General features: G+C 30.9%; 1 protein-coding gene across 1 annotated transcript in view; it reads right to left on the bottom strand.

The window, feature by feature from the left end:
* The window catches only part of LOC123260556 (electron transfer flavoprotein-ubiquinone oxidoreductase, mitochondrial), a 34421-nt gene extending 18201 nt beyond the window's left edge, over positions 1 to 16220 (bottom strand). Inside the window, exons 1-6 of the mRNA XM_044721711.1 lie at positions 16049 to 16220; positions 15598 to 15705; positions 15190 to 15538; positions 10226 to 10532; positions 9790 to 10031; positions 9084 to 9700 (exon numbers count right to left, since the gene is read on the bottom strand). Of these exons, the coding sequence (XP_044577646.1) occupies positions 9084 to 9700; positions 9790 to 10031; positions 10226 to 10532; positions 15190 to 15538; positions 15598 to 15705; positions 16049 to 16079 (1654 nt within the window). The 5' untranslated portion in view covers positions 16080 to 16220. The remainder of the gene's footprint in view (positions 1 to 9083; positions 9701 to 9789; positions 10032 to 10225; positions 10533 to 15189; positions 15539 to 15597; positions 15706 to 16048) is intronic.
* Positions 16221 to 20586: the final 4366 nt, after the last annotated feature.

Here is a 20586-nt window from a genome sequence, read left to right as displayed (position 1 = left end):
TGATTTTGGTCTTGAAACAATAGAAAACAATTTTATTATAACATTAAAAATGATCTGAAATTGGTCTAAGTTGGGAATAGTACGTGCAAAAACAGATTAAATTTTTACATAAAATAGATACACATAATAAAATTAAATTGAATGAAAAATATCAAAAATTTTTATTAATCATAAAACAGACTTAATTTTTTGACCTGGGAAGTCAGCTGGAATTCCAGCTGAATTTCGTAATGAATTTGAAACAAATTGCATATAAAACTTAATTTTTTTAATCTGTAAAAAAATATTTGGAGACAATAACATTGAAATCTTTAGTGTAACTTACACTGACTCATCATTTACGATTCTTAAACTTCTATCTTGATTAATTTTTTGGTGAGAAAAAACAATATGCAAAATAATAATTTGAAATTCATCATGAAAGTCAGCTGGAATTCCCGATGAAATTCATTATGAAATTCATATTTGTTTCACAATCTGAAGTTCATCTGGAAATTCATCAGGAACCAAAATTTTTTTGTACAGGTAGAGATTTTCAACACGACTTCTGATTGAAAAATTATTAATAGGCATATCAAGCCATTTTAGACCTTATCAAGCAAAATTGACTAATTTTCATATCACGCCATATGTGGTCATATAAAATTTTATTATATTCCCATATAAAGACATATCAGGTTATATTGGGAAAATTTCCCCTGATATTTTATTTTGACAGTTTTTGGGAATTGAACTGACTTACTTCCTTGTACCTTACCCCAATAAGAGCTGCGTCTTTTCATGCTTTCATGTCTTTGCTTATACTTTCTTCATCTTTCTCTTTTGCTTTTTATCTTTAGCATTCCTTCTCTATAGCTACGCGATAACATTTACGTTAAAGCTTGGTGGCAGACCTGCTACCTTTTCCTTTCCTTTCCTTTATATTAATACACACGGCAGTCGAAACGAGCGGCATGGCATAAAGAAAGCAAGAGAAAGCATACCCAGAGGGTTGTTTCCTTATGCCGCACCTTTACCTCTTAGCACTGCCAGACCAGACGAGACGAGACGTCGTTTCCTTGAATGGAGGGTGTGAGCTGACTGTGTATACTTGGGTTATCGACTGCAAAGTATAACGACCGAATTTACAAAGACCCAGCCGGCGTTCATGCCGTTATACTCTAATAACATCCCTCAGGAAATACTCTCTGTTCTGTATGGATTTATTGATTAAATGCAATCAACAATCAGTTATTTTATTAATTAATATAATAATAATAATAATAATAATAATAATAATAATAATAATAATAATAATAATAATAATAATAATAATTAAACTCGAGGATTGAAAGATTTGTTATTTTAGTATCAAACATTTTAATTACATTTTTATGGCAAAGCCTACAGAACAAAAACGAAAACCTATTTCTTTTATAGTGGAAAGTAATGACTGAACAAAAATATAAACTTATTTATATTTGAAATATATTGTAAAATTACCGTGAATTTACAAAGCTGAAATAAAACTGATTTCTCTTTGGTTTCAATAGTTTTATAAAAAAATTACAAAGAGTTTGTCAAAGGGTTTGTATTTGACGTATGTAATTTTGAATTTTTTTGTATTCAAGGAATATTGCTTCGAAGGGATTGCAGAAATTAAATGTTTGTAAGTATTTTTGAATTTATTTAAATAAAAATTACATGATTTATTTAGTTTTGAATGATGGCCGTTTTTAGTGGTGATTGATTAAAAAATGGTGAATACATTGTTAATTATTAAAATTTTTTTAATCAAATTTAGAGCTAAGAGTTTCTTAGAAATTGATTCGAATTTGGACAAAAGGATATTAGGTTTTTTTTATTAAATATTCAATTGCAAAGATGACTTTTTCAAGTTCAATATTTTTAGCAACTTTAGAATGCTAACGAGATATTTTTAAAATTTTGCTCGGAAAAAATGAAATCGAAACTACAAATTTGAATAATTATTTTAACAATTTGTGAAAATTTAAGTTTAAGTTTTAAAAATGTTTATTAAGATTTTTATCGAATAAATTATAATTAGAACGGATATTTTTCCAGTTTTTCGAATTTCGAATTTGTCTTATAAACTGTAAATTTCTCAATTTAGTAATTATTTTTTCCTTTTGATGAAATAGAAACATTAAAAAAAAAAAAAAAAAGAAGTCAATCAGAGAAAATGATCCGGTTACAAAATTTTGCAAAAAATTTAATAATATCTCTAAATTATTATATTCAGACTCATATGTATATATAATGTCTATATAATAAATAGACATTTGAAATGTTCAACTATTCGAACTGATTTTTTCAGAGAAAAAATTTTCTCTAGAAATTTGTATTTAGCATATTTTGAATCAATTAAAATTTGATACTGGAGAATATTTCACAATATATTTTAACTATTTCAATGACGACATATCTTTTGAACAAATAAATTTATTTCAAAAGAGCTTACAGCGTTCAATTCAGTTTTTTACTAAGATTGTCAGACTTAGAAAATTGATCAGTGGAAAACTGAAAGTTATTGAAAGATTTAAAAAACCAACGTTTACCAAATTTTATCTAAATTTGATTGTAAATTTGTTCCATCAAAATCCACTAATTAATGATCATTACTATTCTAGTTCAAATGAAATGCTTGCAAATTGTTATCGACTTATTAAATTACGAGATAATAATAGTACATTGAGTTTTTTTTTATCTTAAAAAGTTTAAAACTACAAATTAAATAGTGTTGATTAACTTATCAGTGTAAAATTGTTCAAGGTTTTCAATAAGAAAAAAAAAAGCAATAATTTTAGCCGGCCGGGAAGGTTAATCGTCTCCATATATTATCATCAGGCGTAATAAAATGTAAAAAAGTTTGGAAAATCCAAAAGTGCATGCCTCATAACGCTCATTCATTTTTTAAGAAAAAAAAATTTGTGTTATTGATTAAAAAAAAAAAAAATTATAATTAAGTAATTTCTTACAGAGTATTTTTTTTTTTTTTTAAATATAAGCGCCTTTTTTTCTTATCATATGCGCACGCAGTCTAAAAAAATCTAGCTTGATCAAGTGGCGCCATAGTTTTCACGTGACAAATAAGAAAAATTCGTTTGTCTTTGTACGGTTGTATCATAGTGAATTTTAATAAAAAATTCAATTTAAAAAAAAAATACGTAAACTAGACTACTGATATGAAATACGGGCCCAGTTCATCGCATTCTTAAGCTAATAAAAAAGGTCCGGTCTTGAAATATCAATTTGTTCGAGAGTAATCGTTGGTACATCCAAAATGGGGTGACATCCGGACGTCCACGTAAAATTTTTTTTAAAACGTTTTTTTTTTTTCAAAATAGCTACATGAAATGATTTTAGAAAGTAAAAAATGGTTTAATTTAAGTGTTTTCTCGGTGTACATCTACTTATATGATTGTATAAATGTAATATGGTTGTGATAGAGACATTTGAAGATCACAAAATTGCTTGACCTTGACGAGTCGAGTATAAAGCACAACCTCACGCGCTTCGCGTTATGAAGCGTGCAATTGAAAACACGTAGTAGTATTTAAAATATTAAATTTTTGTCGCTTAACAGTGTGGAATGAATTTAGAGAGTAAGCAAAAATTAACATCGAAAAAATTATTTGAAAATTGAGTAAAAAAAAAAAAGTAATATTTATTGTTCTTGTTCTTTTACTGAAGAAAGAATATTAAAAAAATATACGAAGCGTGAAATTCTTGAACTGAGGGGTCAACCAATTGATGTATTTTTTTATCGTGAATAAAAATAAAAGTTTCATTGAAAAAATGTAAAAAAAATTTAAAGAGAAATGGAAGAGTGATCGCGTCGTCTGGCACGGTAACAATGGAACACAATAACGGGTTGCAAGCGATCCACAGTAATTTTCATCCCTTTCTTCCTCTCGCGTGCCGGTGATTTGTGGGTACAAGAGTTTCGAGAATTTTGCTCGATGGGCAAAATAGAATAGAACATCACGAAATTGTTGAGGTTAAAATTCACCGATTTCTCCAGTGGAAATTATCCGACGATTTATTATTATATTTCATATTACCATTATTATAATTATTATTATCAATGTTTATTTTTATAAATCGACCATTGAAGCAGTAATGTATTCAAACAAATCTTTTTCGCATTTCTGCTTTTAATTAAATCTATTGAATTAAAATTTATTTTTCGGTTTGGCATTAACAGCCGCGGGATTAAATATAAATCTAATCACGAGGAGCCTAGTCTTTCAAGTCGCGTACTATAAGAAAATTGAGTTGGATTGAAATTAAATGCGGATGTAAGTGGGTATCGTGTGAAATTACAGACAAGGTACTACAAAGAAAAAGAAAAAGAAAGGAACGGAAAAAAAGGTTTAAATCTTTAAAATATTCTTCGGTCGTACTGGATTCTCAGACGTTAAAGCAATTAACTTACTAGGTATCGTATCGAAAAGTGGAAGATCCTGAAGAAGGAAGAGATAGAGAAGGATGGGTAGTGAATGGTATGAGGTAAAATTCTGGAGGAGATCAAAAACAGTAGTTGGGTAGGGAAGGATCATAACTGATACCCAGACCCACCGCAAGATCATAGAATCCATAAAGTTTGAGTTGAAATAGAATAATGTCAGAGGAGGAGAAAGAAAAAAAAAAAAAGAAGAAGAAGAAGAAGAAGAAGAAGAAGAAGAAGAAGAAGAAGAAGAAGAAGAAGAAGAAGAAGAAGAAGAAGAAGAAGAAGAAGAAGAAGAAGAAGAAGAAGAAGAAGAAGAAGAAGAAGAAGAAGAAGAAGAAGAAGAAGAAGAAGAAGAAGAAGAAGAAGAAGAAGAAGAAGAAGAAGAAGAAGAAGAAGAAGAAGAAGAAGAAGAAGAAGAAGAAGAAGAAGAATGAGTCGTATGATGGTAGTAAAGTTGTGAGGGGCTGGTGCTTTTACTTGGTCCGGGGTCGTCTAGCCGTGCGGGGTTTGTCCGGGCCACTCACAGGTTCAAGGACACACCGGTCGATACTCCCGGCGCGAAGAGAAAAGGACGATTGCCCGAACGAATACCAAAACCAAACGCGCGCAAGCATGATAGCGAATTTAAGGGTTAGAGAACTGAAGGGAGATAGGATGTTGAATGTAGAGGAGGATATGGAAAGTCAGAGAGACAAAGACTTCTAGTGAGAAAGAGCACGACTGAAGAAAAAAGAAAGCTAAGCAAAGCGAAAGTAAAGGGGAGAGGAATAAGAGAAAAAATAAAAAAAAAGGTTAACTGTAAGGAGGAAGCGAATCGAAAAACTTCCGAGGGTTGGCTTTTCTCTGTACTCTGTACTCTCTGTATGCTCTCTCTACCACCACTCGGTCTCACGGGATTCCATGGAATAAATTGTCGCTTCGCGTACATTTTATACCGAATGCGAACAACCGTATTGGGTAGTGACGGATCGAGTTAGTAGCCGGTGCGATTTATTGCCATTGTCACATCTCTTTAGTCGCTATTTTCTTTTTTTTTTGTTTTTTTTATTGTTGCTTTTTTTCATCAGGCTGCTGGTGATTCGTCAAAAAATGTAATTGATTTATGAAAATTATTCGTTTCACTATCTTTTTTGTTGATAAATTTAGATAGAAAAAATTCATCTATATTGGTAGAAAAGCTCTATTAAAAAGAAAAATATTTACGCTTTAGGAATTTATTATCTGGGTCTCTCAACTATAAAAACTTGGTTCAAATTACTGAAATTAGCAGACAAACTTTTCTTTTTTAGTTTTATTTAAATAATAGATTAGTACACAGAAAATATTTTAGAAAAATTACATTCATAGTTTTTTTTTTCAAATTTCTGCAAATGGAATCATTTTTTAAATTTCAGTATTGTTAATTCAAAAATACATTCTTTTCAACGAATACAATTAAATTTCCATTTGAGAATTTTTTTCGACTAAAAACAATTTCATTTTCTGTTAAGAACTTTAGATTTTTGCTTAGAGTAGTAATTTCTTGGTTCTAAAAAGTAATATCTTTATATTTATAAGGACAAAATCTTTGCTGCGATAAATTTCGAAAAGTATTTCACTTATTGATTTTTTTTATTTTTTGTTGCAGCGGATCTGTGAATGTATTTCGGAAAAATGATTAAAAATGAGTTTTCGGAGTACACATTTCAATTTAAAAGTAAAAATTGTCAGGATAATTTTATTTTAATAAAAAATTTTCCTTTTCCAGCAAATTAATTATTGTGAAATTGTCATCACTGATTGGAATCAATAAAATTTCACTTACTCACCAGTGAAATTCCACTGACTTTCTTTAAAAGAGTACAGCTGTTATTTTTCAATTCGCCATTTAGTGTTGAAATTTTTATTTATACCAAAAAAATATGTTTCTTAGTTTGAGAGTTAGATTATATCGAGTTAAAAATATATACTTTCGAACCAAGCATACATAGATTTGAAAGCAAGAATTTAAGAACCAAGAAAAAACTTTATGAAGCAATTAAATCGGCTTTCTTCCTGCGAATTTTTTTATAGTTCAAGAAAATTTTTCTCGAAAGAATCGAATTTTTTTTTCTGTTTATGATCTAAAAATTTCTTATGATCCCCAAATGAAACTTTGACGTTCGATTAACAATTTACTAGTGATGAGATCATTTTAAATATTTTTTCATATCCACCATTAAAAAGAAAAGAAATCAGTCAACACTAAAAATTTTCAAATTTTCATAATTTCTGGTGCACTTAAGTTGACTTTGTTAGTTTTATAAAATTGTGAAAGTTCGAAAAATTTAAATATTGATAAATTTTTTTACGTTAATTTTATATAATTATTCTATCGATGCCGAATAGGAAAAACAATGTAAAAATATTAAAAAATTAATTAGAATAAATGTAACTGTTAGTATTTATCCAAGAAGAAGGAATTATAAAAAAAAAAAGTACAGATAACTTGTTTGAAAATAATAAAGTGCTTCATCGGAGAGTAAAATTTCTTGAATGAATTATTTTCTGCTCATCCAAGAGTTATAATTTATTGATTCAAGAGTTAATTTCCTGACTTATAAAAGAGCTGAATATTTTTAAATAAGAATAAAATGTTGAAAAAACCATTTTTTTAATGCTAATCCGCGATTATTTAAAAGTTGATTTAATCTTTTATCACATTTAAAAGGTAGAACATGAGGGTTAATAAAGGCCTGAGGTAAAATAAATATATTATAATATGTGTGATATGTATGTATGGGCTACAAAAGCCCAAAGAGAAACTTGTAGACTTTGAAACATTAAGAGGATTTTGCTCGTTTGCAAGTCTCCCGGTGGTCTTATCCAACTCGAAAAGCTTTGCAATTGCAAAATGTCACGCCTTTATTGTTCGCAAACGTACACTCGAGACATTTTTCCTTTTTCGGTTCCTATTATTTTTCTTCATTTTTTCCTCACATCATGTGATAATGAGACACAAAGAGACACATGTGGTGAGAGATTTTTCTTTGGTGTCTCCTCTTTCGAATGAGAAAGTCTCGTTTCTCTGGTATGGTACATTTAAATATAAAAGATAAACAGTATGTAAGGTAAGTGTAACAATACGGATACTAACCATAAAGCAATATAACGCAGCTTTATCTACCTAACGATTTTCCACACCTTTTAAACTCTCACCGTTTATTTACTTATTTACGTTTAAAGCTTCACTTTTATTTTTTTTCATACATTCTTAATTTAATTTTCTAAGTCACATCTTCCTGATAGTCTACTTACGATTTAGGCTAATTACGTAATTATGTAACATAACGTTATAACGTTTATTCATTTGTCTGCAATGCATGCATGTGAACTCTTTTGAATTCAAATTTAAATGTTTTATTTATTTTTGCATGAATTTTGTTTATTTGCTTTTCAAAGTTATATATTTTTGTTATCTATAAATTTTTATCAAGCGCTATATTGTAAGTTAATTCCTCGGGGTATTGTGTGATAATAAATATAAAAACAAATAAAGAGAATTGATTCTCGCGAGATCGTACGAAATTCAATTTAGTCATTGTAAATTTAAAAAAATAAAAAAAATATTAATTTAAAAAAATAATTGTTTGTTAATAAAATTAATTTTTATATAACAGTAAAATAATTTAAAAAATAAAAATAAACTTCTTTTTATTATTTAAAAATGAACCCATGAAAAAATAATTTTAATTAAAAAATGAAACGATACAATGTTGAATAAGTGATTGAAACTTAAAATAATTTTATTTTTAAAAACAATTGATTTACGAGAAGCAATTCTAAATGTCGAACAATCTGTCTCTGGAATAATACCTTGAACTGTCGCGAGCAATCGACTGACTACCGGTGATTCTATTCGCGCGAATAAACGGCTATCGACAGAGTGATTAATGGGAACGATAAAACTGACTGGTTAGTATCCCTTTCTCTTTCCCACCCTCTCAAAAAAAAACTCTTTTTCAGTCTGTCTTTTTCACCCTTTCATCCAGAATTTTTGTTTCCTTTGGTTTCAACCCCCTACGAAAAATAAATGATTGTTCAAGTAAAACAGTTTTCCTCGAATGGAAAATTATTCAACTCAATTCATGTACGTCTCGTAAAACCATTCTTTCACTTTTCATTTTATTTATTTATTTTTTTCTTCAAATAAGACTAGAAAAAAAAAATAATTTTCTTGAATACTCGTTAATTGACGTTCTCATGCTCGTAAATCCGACTTATCATCAAACTGTAAAAAAACTTAGTCATCAAATTTTACCTCTTCACTCCATTTCAATTTTTTTAACCGAATCTAAACGAGCTGGATCCGACGTTAAAAAATCTCCATAACCCCATCTCCAGCTATCAAGTTAGTGGGGTCACTTTAACCTTTATTTTTTTATTTTTTAGCGAAAAAACAACTCATTAAAGTGCTAATTTAAATCACGCTCGAGGGCACGAATTTGAATAGAAGATCCAAAGGAACACGACGAAAGAGGTCGAATGGTCGAGAAAATGACATCGTCAAGTCAATGTCTTCTAAAACTACCCGAGAAAATGCACCACGATTAATAAAGTTGGAAAAAAAAGTAATAAAAAAAAAAAAAAAAGAATATAGCATTTTACTTACCAGCAGGGCAGAAACGTCCCTCAGGTCCATCGTAAACCTTGAGGTTATTTTTAACTGGTACAGTGTCGTCACAAAGAGTTAAATGAGGTGGTTGGTCTGACTCATGATTAGTTCCAGTGAGTGCAACAGACGAAAGTAAATCAAAGGACACTTGATTATCTGGCTTTGGATATTCGATTGGCGTGGACTGAGACGCCGGCTTCAACTTAGCGTGATCAGGACCGCCATGAGAGAGGGTCCAGGGTTCTTTGCCTCTTGTTAGCATCGAGAAACCTCCGTACATGAGACCTCCATACAATCCCAAACTAGAGTGAAAGCTAGGTCGGAAATTCCTCACAGCTTTAAGCTCACTCCAAATCCAGCTGTTTTTTATTTTATCCGTGTAAGTCTTGGGTTCGAGACCGAGAGCCGTTGGAGTAGTGGTCTCTGCCTCAATTATCACTTCGACGGCGCTCTCAGCTGCAAGCATACCGCTTTTCATGGCATTATGTACGCCCTTGATCTTGGGTACATTGAGAAATCCCGCAGTGCAGCCAACTAAACACCCGCCAGGGAATTGAAGCTTTGGTATGCACTGAAAACCGCCTTCCACTAGAGCTCGCGCACCGTAAGCTATCCTATTATGTTTTTAAGTGCCCTTTAGTGGTGTCTTAATTAAATTATTTAGGTATATGTGTTTAATTAACGACATATATAAATTAACTACCTCTTTCCACCCTCAAACGTTGGACGGATAGCCGGATGCTGCTTGAATCTCTGAAATTCTTTGAAAGGATGCAAGTATGGATTAGTGTAGTCCAGTCCAATAACGAATCCAACAGCCACTAATGGCGTCTCGTCCTTTAAATGATACAAAAAGGAGCCACCGTAGGTGTTTTTATCAAGCGGCCAACCTACTGTGTGTTCAACTGCGCCAGGACGATGTTTTTCTGGATTTATTTCCCATACCTAAAAGCACATCAATCACCGGCATTTAACAGACACCGATCTGACCAAGACAACTAAAACAATCCGGGTAACTAAGACAAATGTGGTAAAATAAAACAGAGACCTAGGTAGTTGGTTTATCACTTGATTAAAGGATTAGATTTATAAATACCCGATCAGGATGAGACTGTTTGCTCGGTTTTAAATCGGATTACCTCTTTCAGTCCAATACCGTAGCTCTGGGGCTCGCAATCTGATCGCAGATTTAATCTTTGCGACACCTGTTTTGTCAGGTGCCCGTGACAGCCTTCGGCGAAGATAGTACACTTGGCGTGAAGCTCCATCCCACGTTCGAATGTCTCTTTTGGTGAGCCATCTTTGGCTATGCCGACGTCATTAGTCGCTACACCCTTCACCGAGCCGTCTTGGTGATATATAACTTCTGATCCTGCATAACCAGCGTATAATTCAACACCTGCTGCCTCTGCTTGCTCGCCCAACCACGATACTACGTGTCCTAATCTAAATTTAAAATGTATTTACATTAGCCATTGATATTTACAATAATTAGGTTAGAGGGAAGTATGGATTCAAGTAGGGTGAAATTTTATATTTAGTATTGTGAGTTGAATTATTGATATTAAGAAATCATTTTTTGGATATGTAACAGTCTGGTTATTTGCACTTGCAATTTTTCTATTGATTCTGTTGAATGATTGAAGTATTGATATAACACTAATGCTAGTATACTTATAGATATTGACTAAGGTTTATTCTTTTTCTTGTAATTTTCGAATTTGTTGTACTTTATGACTTATATTTACTTTGGAAAGAATTTGGTAAGAGCGATTTTATTGTTCTGACTATTTTTATGGTAGAATAATGAAATTCATATTTTTATTGAAGTCTTTAGAAGATAATTGTATGCGGAAGTACGAAGAAAAAATTTTTTATTTTTTTATTTTTATCGAAATAAAAACCGTCAGACCGAAATTAAAAACTTTTTTTTTAAAACAAAATTATAATGATAAAAATAGATAAAGGTAAAATATATTTCTTAAAACTTCTTAAAAGAAGATTTAACTAAAATCCATAGTTTCAGATTGATCGACATAAAGAAATTGACACTAAAAAACAGGTCTCACAGAGTATGCATTTGTGGGACAAAAACACTTTATAAGAAAAATAGTTAAAGGTAATTAATTAAGGGAACAATAACTATTTAATAGTTTTTCTCGTTTTACTCAACTACGTCTTAAATGAAAATAAAAAAATCTGGAAAACGGTTGACCCTAAAGGCCATATCCCTGCAACTTCCCGCTAATTCCATATCTAAGCGCTTAAAATTGCAATGACGTTTTTAAGCTCTTCGAGCTCAAAAATAGAATTTATATGTTATTTTGAGCTCTCCGAGCTCAACGAGTTAGCTGTTCTAAGCTTTTGAGCTCTTCGAGCTGAAAAGTCTGATAGAAGTTCAATAAAACAGTATTTTTGAATTTTCAAACCGCAATAACCAGAAATAACTTCTGAATGAATGAACCGATTTTTACACGGTTGGCAGTATTCCACGCAATTTTTCAAATTCTATGGTATACTTTTGAACACAAACTGATCGAACCGAAAATTTTAAAGAAATTTGGAAAGTTCACTTTTTTCGAATTTTTTCGACAATGATAACTCACGAACCAATCAACCGATGTTCACGTTCTTGGTGGCGATCGACGTAGTTTTTTGGGCTTTAATAATTATTTTATTTCATCAAGTACGATCCAAAAAGAAATGTCGAAGTTATGTGAAAAAAACAGTTTTTTCGAAATTTTTCGTTTTCGATAACTCTTAAACGAATCAACCGATTTTGACGGGGCTGGTGGCACTCGACGTGGTTTTTCAAATTTAAGAGCGGATTAGTTTTTGCAATTGATCGGTCAAGCCGTTTAGAAGTTATTCCAAAAAAACAATTTTTCAAAAATTTGAATTTTGAGATTTCTCAAAATCTAGCGAACCGAATCGATTCAAATTTTCACGAAATTTAATAACAATGATACTCTTTGGATCGCCACTTATTTCAATCCGATCGGCCGAGCCGATCAAAAGTTATAAGAGGTTTACATACATACACACACACCTACATACCCACACACACACACACACACACACACACACACACACACACACACACACACACACACACACACACACACACACACACACACACACACACAGCTGCACGGACACCATCGCGGGAATAGTCAGGGAAGTTTCTTGTGATCTTAAAACGTCGGGATCTGATAAAAACTCGATTTTCACAAAACGGGGTGAAACCAATAACTTTCCGATTTTTAAAGATTTTCAATTTTCTTAGCGGGAAGTTAAAAAAAAAAAAAAACAATTATGGAGGGCCCATTTTGCCCCAAAGGAACTATTCCGTCCCTTTTTTTTTACAAATTTCTGTTATTTATTTGATTGGTGATGATTTTTCAAAATTAAACTTTCTGCCTAGCATGTTAAAAATATAATTAAATCTTAACAAGTTAATTTTCTATTCGAAGATGAGCCAATTAAATTTTTAACTTCTCGCTAAGAAAAATTGAAAAATTTTACAATTCGGGGAGTTATTGGTTTTACCCCGTTTTGCGAAAATCGAGTTCTCATCAGATCTCGACGTTTTGAGGTCCTAGGAAGCTGTCCTGACTATTCCTGGGATGGTGTCTGTGTAGCTGTGTAGCGGTGTATATCTAAGCGCGCGCGCGCGCGCGTGTGTGTGTGTGTGTATGTGTGTGTGTGGCTGTCTGTATGTTACCTCTTATAACTTTTGAACGGCTCGACTGATCGGATCGAAATAGGTGGCGATCCAAAGAGTATTATTGCCATTAAATTTCGTGAAAATTTGAATCGATTCGATTAGCTAGATTTTGAGAAATCCCAAAAATAAAATTTTCAGAAAATGGTTTTTTGGGATTAACTTCTAAACGTCTTTACCGATCAATCCCAAAAACTAATCCGCTCTTAAGCTTGAAAAATCACGTCGATTTCCGCCAGTCCCGTCAAAATCGATTGATTCGTTCGGGAGTTATCGAAAACGAAAAATTCCGAAAAAAGTGTTTTTTCAAAATAACTCTGAAATTTTTCATCAGATCGATCTTCATCACTGTAAATCTTTAATGGGAGCTTAAAAATTAACGATCGCTGCCAACCTCGTGAATGTCGGTTGATCCATTCAAAAGTTATCGTAGTTTGAAAATTCCAAAAATGGTATTATGTCTAAGTCTCATCAGACTTTTGAGCTCGAAGAGCTCAAAAGCATAAAATAGCTATCTATTTGAGCTCGAAAAGCTCAAAGTAACATAAAAACAATATCAGTGGAATTTTAAGTGTTTAGGTATGGACAGCCGGAAGTTGCAGGGATGGCATTTAGGGTTAACCGTCTTCCTAATTTTTTTATATTGAAACAATGTCACTTTATGAACTTAAAAAAATGTAACGATATCGGAAGTGGTATGTCCAATAGGCCGAAATGGGCCGCTCTGCCCACTGAGAGCGTTGAGAACCATTTGAACACAAGGGTCTAGTAGATCACCAGAAGTTAGGAAGCTACTAACTGACTCAGTTCCCGGCGATAAAAAGATAAAGAGAGGAGAACGAAAATATTTTTGCTGTTCCTGTCAGATCAACCGCGCTTGACAAAGGGTTGCATCTAGCAGTCATGTATTAAAAATCAATATATCAATAAATAATTAATCCTGCCTTATTATACTTCTCCTCTTATTCCTAAATTCAGCCAAAAATTCCTACTTAAGAAATAAAATATGTATCTTTAATACAATAGTTTTTCTACATCTAATAATATTGATTGACTATCCATGGTATTATTAATTTGCAATACTGCTGATTTTGCTTTTTTATTTCGTGTACTTCTAAACTAAATTACTTAAAATATGTATTTTAGAGCAAAGATAAAAACTGTGTTCAAGAAAAAAATTTCAATAATTATAAATATTAAATTATTTTAATTAAATACTGAAAGTTGAATTGTAGAATACATTCTTTACTGAAACAATTAAGCTATTAATAATCTCACGAACACAAGTGAATTAATAAAAAATAAAATTTTCAAAAATAATTTTTAATACAATAGATAAATAAATCTCTTTTCGAGTAATCGTATTATTGGGTTCTTTACATCTTGTTTGTTAGACAGTTTTGACGTATTTTTCGTTTCGGATTCATTTACTGACTGGTGTACATGATATTTCTAAGAATTTAATTGTTATTAGTGGAAATGTTTCCTCCAATTTAGTTTTCAGTGTTCAATTGAAGTAATTTGATATTTACAATTATTTATACAATTGATGATTTATATATAAATTATATTATTATTATTATTATTATTATTATTATTTAAATATGATCATATTATTGCAAGAATCATGATCACATTGACATTTACAATTAGGATCCAAAGATTGTTGACGTTGAGACATTTAAGAAACGGAGCTTATGATTAATTAAAAGTAAAAATAATCCGTAAAAATTGTATTCTATTTTTATAATTTTTTTTAATTACGCATTGATATTTGAATATTATATTTTTAATTGAAGCTGATAAAATTCGCAAAAGAAAATATATGCTTGCAATGATATGTCCTCTAAAAACGGTGATAATTTTTATAGATTAATTTTTTTAATAACTATGTACATAACGTTAATAAAATATAGAAGCTCTTGTTACTGATTTTTACTCTGCACTTTATTATAGTAAACAAAAAAATAATAAAGTATATAGAATTTATAGTTTTTTAAATAAATTTTTTTTTTATATTCGATCAACATTAACTTGTTCATTATTATATATTATATTATATCTTCGCAATCATAAAACTTCTTCAAATCAATTTTTCATATGTCATTAAGAATTACGGTTTTGTAATATTTTTTCTTGTGTATGTTTAAAAAAATATTTCAATAAAACAAAAATAAATATTTTTAATGAAATAAAAGAATTTCCTAACAATTTTGTCTCTATTTTGTTTTAACCGACATTATCAAAAAAGATAAATATAAATAAGATTCGTAATTAATTTTAAGTTATTTTTCAGAGGACTTAATTTCTAATTTTTCTTCATAGCGATTCAGTATTGCTTGGCTGTATTAGCTAATAAAGTTTAATCATCAACAGTACCTGACAATATAGTTTCCGTGATTGTACATAGGCATTCCTTTGACAATGGGGATCGGTATGCGACCCTTTTCCGTCAACAATGCAAATTTATCCTCAGTAACTGGTGTTTTAAGAGGCGCACCGAGTTCTTGCCAGTTGGGAATTAATTCGTTCAAGGCGACTGGATCAATGCAAGCTCCACTAAGTATATGACTGCCTACGGTACCTGCTTTCTCAATTAATGTGACACGTAAATCACGTCCGGATTCCTCCGCTAGTTTTTTAGCTCTAATTGCTGCTGAAAGTCCAGCAGGTCCTCCGCCGACAATCAGAATGTCCGTTTCGTCGACGTATCTCTCCATGTTTACGTCTGCGAATCATTTTTTTTTGTATATCATATTAATTAATAATTATTTGAAATTTAATTACCTTTCCATCTTGGATCGTTTTCTCGAGGTACCACTGAGTAATGAGTCGTTATTTTAGGAAATGATGATTCAGAAAATGATCTTTTAGACAGTTGTTGGATTTGTTTAACTGTAAATAGAAAAAATAAATGTGAAATTGTTAAACATCAAACATTTTCAATTAAATGGCTGATTTTAAAGAAAAATTTATGTAATCCAAGTAATGTCGAATAAAATCTTTGAGTGTACTTTGAACTGTTACATAATGTTGGATGAAATCAATATGTTATTATTAATAAAATAATGAATTTATGATTTTAAATAGCAACCAGAGGGTAATTTGTAATATGATAACATTATGATGAAATATTTGATATATTTTAGTCAAATATTAAATGAAATTCTATGCATAAAAGTTAAATATTGTTTATATAAAATATAAGTAAATAATAATTAAAAATGACAGTAAATACCAAATTTAGTTGTTTTTAGAGTACAGGCCATGATTACACACTGGTAACTCCACAGCTGAGCGAGGCTAATTGGCCCCAAAGGTTATTACTACTTCAAGAAGTGTATTGAAGTTATTATTATTATTTGTTATTATTTTACGATTATTAGGTCAGCTGATTATAATGAACAACACAGGAAAACTGATTGTTATGATTTAAGCGACTCGATATTTTATGCGTCAATTTTCTCAACTTATTTGAAAAAATTATTAACTTAAGATAACAGATACTACTATACGAGTATATTCTTATCGACCAATGGTATCTCTCGTAAAATATCCCAATAAATATCCCTGATGATGGTAGCTGTGGGTTGATCGCAACTTGTTGTCAATCTACTGCCGCAACTTGTCACCAAGTTGACAGCAAGTATGAGAAATTAACTCAGTTGGCATCAATTTGTTTATCAGATTATCAGCGAAAATTGTCTCGAAACTTTTTCTTATCATAAGTTGAGGACAAGTTTCTTAAGAAATTTTTAACTTATCGTAACTGTTTGGTAGCAAAGTGTAGCAAACTGACATTGATTTGTTGACGAATTTGGTGTCAATTTGTGGCAAATATTATCGATACATGGTAATGTGAAGTGACCAGCAATTTTGACGATGGTCAGATCATGAACAACCCTGATAGCCATCTTAACTTAAACTTTTATTCAATCTACTGCCGAAATTTGTAGCCAACTTGATGAAAAAAGTTGCAAACCAAACGTTTTTACTTAAGTTGTCTACAAGTTACAGTGCAATTTGACGTCAAGACTTGCAGTACAAGTATTTTATTCAAGTTGTAGTAAAATTGTAGTACAATTTAACTAAAAGTTCGGTGTTAACTTGTATTCAAATTGGGGCTGTAAATTGCATTCAATTTGTTTACAACTATTGTACTATAAAAATTTACGGCAAACTTGATGTCAAGTTAACTGTAACTGCTGAAATGCAACTACTTTTAATCAAAGCGTGGCTATCAGGGAATTGACGAGCATTTCCTGATAGCCAGAGTTTCAGACCAACAAAGGAGGTGTCAGATAGTTGCCACCAACTTAGCGACAATTTGCGGTCAACTTCCGAATTTGTAACTGTTGGCATCAAGTTGGCAATAAGTTTCTGAGAAAAATAAGACCAATCTTCTGCCGCAATATGTCGTCAAATTTCTTCAACTTGATGTGAAAAAGTTTCAGAAGCATTTTTTGCCAACAATTTGGTGACAAGTTGCGACAGTTTATAGATGGACAGAAAGTTGCGACCAACTTGGCTATCAGGGTTTACTCGTCAGTAAAGGAAAATTGTTTTCTTATTTTGAAGAAACCTTTAAAATACATTTAATCAAAAAAAAATAAAAGTTATTTTGAAACAGTCTAGCATGCATTTATGTATGTATGCATCTGTGTGTGTGTGTGTGTGTGTAACTTTCAAATGGCTGTATCGATCAACTCTAAAAATAACTAATCAATTCTTACCCTTAAAAATCACGATGATCGCCGCCAGGCCGGTCAAAATCGGTTGATTCCTTCGTCAGTTCGCAAAAACGGAAAATTAAAAAAAATGGTTTTTTTTACATAACTTCGACATTTCTTACCAGATTGTTTTAGATGTAATGATATAACTATACGCGCTTGAAAAACCACGTTGATTTTCTCGTGGGTCTGAAGAAAAATTTTGGGTCTGATCAATTTGTGTTCAAAAGTAAATCATAGGATCCGAAAAATTGCATCGAATGCTACCAACTGCGTGAAAATCGGTTTATTCATTCAAAAGTAATTGCAGTTAGAAAATTTAAAGAATAGTGTTTTGCTAAACTTCTATCAGACTTTTGAGCTCAAAGAGCTGAAAAGCATAGAACAGCTAACTTCTTGAGCGAAGAGAGCTCAAAATAACACATAAATTACTTTTTTCAGCTTGAAGAGCTCAATCAGAGATAGTCAATGATAAAATTTTGTTAATTTCAAATTTTTATCGAAAATCGCGAAAAATGAAAAATTTTTTGGCAATTGTTTAGAATCGCGGTGCTTAGATGTCTCCGGAAATATTGATTTTAGCGACTTGATACTGAGGATCTTTTTTGTAGGAAATTTAATTTTCTACAAGTTTGTCATTCACATTTTTTCTGTAGCTCTTGTCATTTACGAGATTCTATGAAATACCACTGAGCTTTTCCCAAACTTTCAGGGAATTTTTTTTTTTGGATACTTGCAACAAAATTTCACGATGGGACCGAAAAGAAAAAAGTTGAAAAAAAAATCACTCTAACATATATATATATATATATATATATATATATATATATATGGGTCATTCCACCGAATAAGAACATTTTTACGGGGCGACCCTCGCGGATTATGTTTAAAATTTATGGAGCTGTTCTCTATAATAAGAAATAAATTCCCTACAAGTTTCAGTCCTTAATATGCAGCGGTTCTGGAGTTATGATTTTTTGAAATTTTGAAAAAAAATTTTTTTTAACTTTTTTATTAATTTTTCTGATGAGGAAAACTTTTTTATTAAAATCCACGAAAAATATTATCTTGTCGGAAATATTTTCAGCTTTTGAATGAAAATATCCATTTTATCATAAACACATCAGAAGACTCTTTGAAATCCAATTAAAGTGGAAAAATTGATTTTTCTCGGTGTGCGGTGCAAGGTACATCCAATTTGACTTTTTTTTCTGAAAAATCAGAGTTTTTTACACAAAATATATACTTTTCACGATGTGCATATTTTTTGTTCAATCGCAATTAAATTAAACGTAAAATCTTTATAATTAAAATACTTTTATTTTTGAACTTTTTTCAGATGTTGATACAGTTTTAATAAGAGCATATCCAATTTCATCATTTATCGGTAAAAGTGTGCAATGTCTGTGTACCCTTTACCGTTTTTGATAAAGAATATCGTACGTCTAACACATTTTTTTTGTCTAAATAATCATCATTCGTTATGAAAGTAAAATCAACGCCTGTAAAATTCTTGATTGCCCAGGAATTTAAATCTTGTGGTGCCAGTATATGTTTTTTATTTTCCATTTGTAATGAAGCTCTAGCAGCATGTCGTTTTACTGCACCTACAAGCCCATCGCATGGTCCTTTGCCATGGGCAGTCGCAAAAAAATGCCACTCAACGATGATTCTAAAGTCAGCATAATATTAACATAAATTAGTAAATGTTTTTTTATTTTTAAATTTCTGAGGTGCTCCATCTGAGAAGTAAAAAATCCTTTCAATAACAGTAAATTTTTCTCTTAAAAAAGAAATCAATTGTTCTTGAAATAAATAAATGAAAACTGTGTCATGTTTAAGGCAATCTGAGATACCAACTAAGCCTAAATGCTTAATAGTATCATTTTCGTTTTAGTAAACCACCATTTGAAGTATAGTAGCTTGGTCATTATTTCAATGATAGCCTTGAGCAGCTTCCTGCACAACAAACGCAATTTTCTACCAAGTTAAAAACTACCGCTAATTCACCACTCTTCAAATTTAATTTCGCATTAGGGAAAAACCGACTTTGTATTTTTACTATAAAGTCATGTTTTAAAAGTTTCTCAAGTTGCGTCGCTAAGGTATCAATAAAGTCATCTGAATCCGAAATAACGATTACAATGGTACATCGATCGGTTGATGTCTACATTTTAAATTCGATTTCATTTACATCAAATTCTTTAAACGATGGATGAAAGTAATTAATAATTTCTTCATTGTTTGGACATCTATTACAACTTCTGAAGAAGCACGATTCCGTTGGATTATTACAAATCAATTTATTCAATAAATTTTTATAAATTGATTAAGTTTCCATAATCCAATCAGTATTTTTCGCAAATTTTGGAAAATTACATCCTAAATAAGAAAATGGAATCGTAGTTGTGAACGCCATCTGCATTGTATAAACTCAATTTTTTAACGAGCAGTTTGAAATTTTAAATATTCAACAGAAAATTATTTTACTATCCCGAATCGTATAACGCTTAGCCGATATAACGTTTAATTTAATTGTGATTGAAAAAAAAATATGCACATCGTGAAAACCATATATTTTGTGTAAAAAACTTATCTTTCAGAAAAAAAAGTCAAATTGGATGTACCTTGCACCGCACACCGAGAAAAATCAATTTTTCCACTTTAATTGGATTTCAAAGGGTCTTCTGATGTGTTTATGATAGAATGGATATTTTCATTCAAAAGCTGAGAATTTTTCCAAGATAATATTTTTCGTGGATTTTAATAAAAAAGTTTTCCTCATCAGAAAAATTAATAAAAAAGTTAAAAAAAATTTTTTTTCAAAAAATCATAACTCCAGAACCGCTGCATATTAGAGGCTGAAACTTGTAGGGACTTTATTTCTTATTATAGAGAACACCTCCATAAATTTTAAACATAATCCGCGAGGGTCACCCCGTAAAAATGTTCTTATTTGGTGGAATGACCCATATATTAGGGTGTTTCAAAAAAAAAAAAAAAAAATTTTTTTTTTTTAATGGTGTTGAAAAGTTGAAAGGACATT

This window comes from Cotesia glomerata, linkage group LG3, assembly GCF_020080835.1.
Source record: "Cotesia glomerata isolate CgM1 linkage group LG3, MPM_Cglom_v2.3, whole genome shotgun sequence".
NCBI lineage: Eukaryota > Metazoa > Arthropoda > Insecta > Hymenoptera > Braconidae > Cotesia > Cotesia glomerata.
This window is presented reverse-complemented; position numbering and strand designations above follow the sequence as displayed.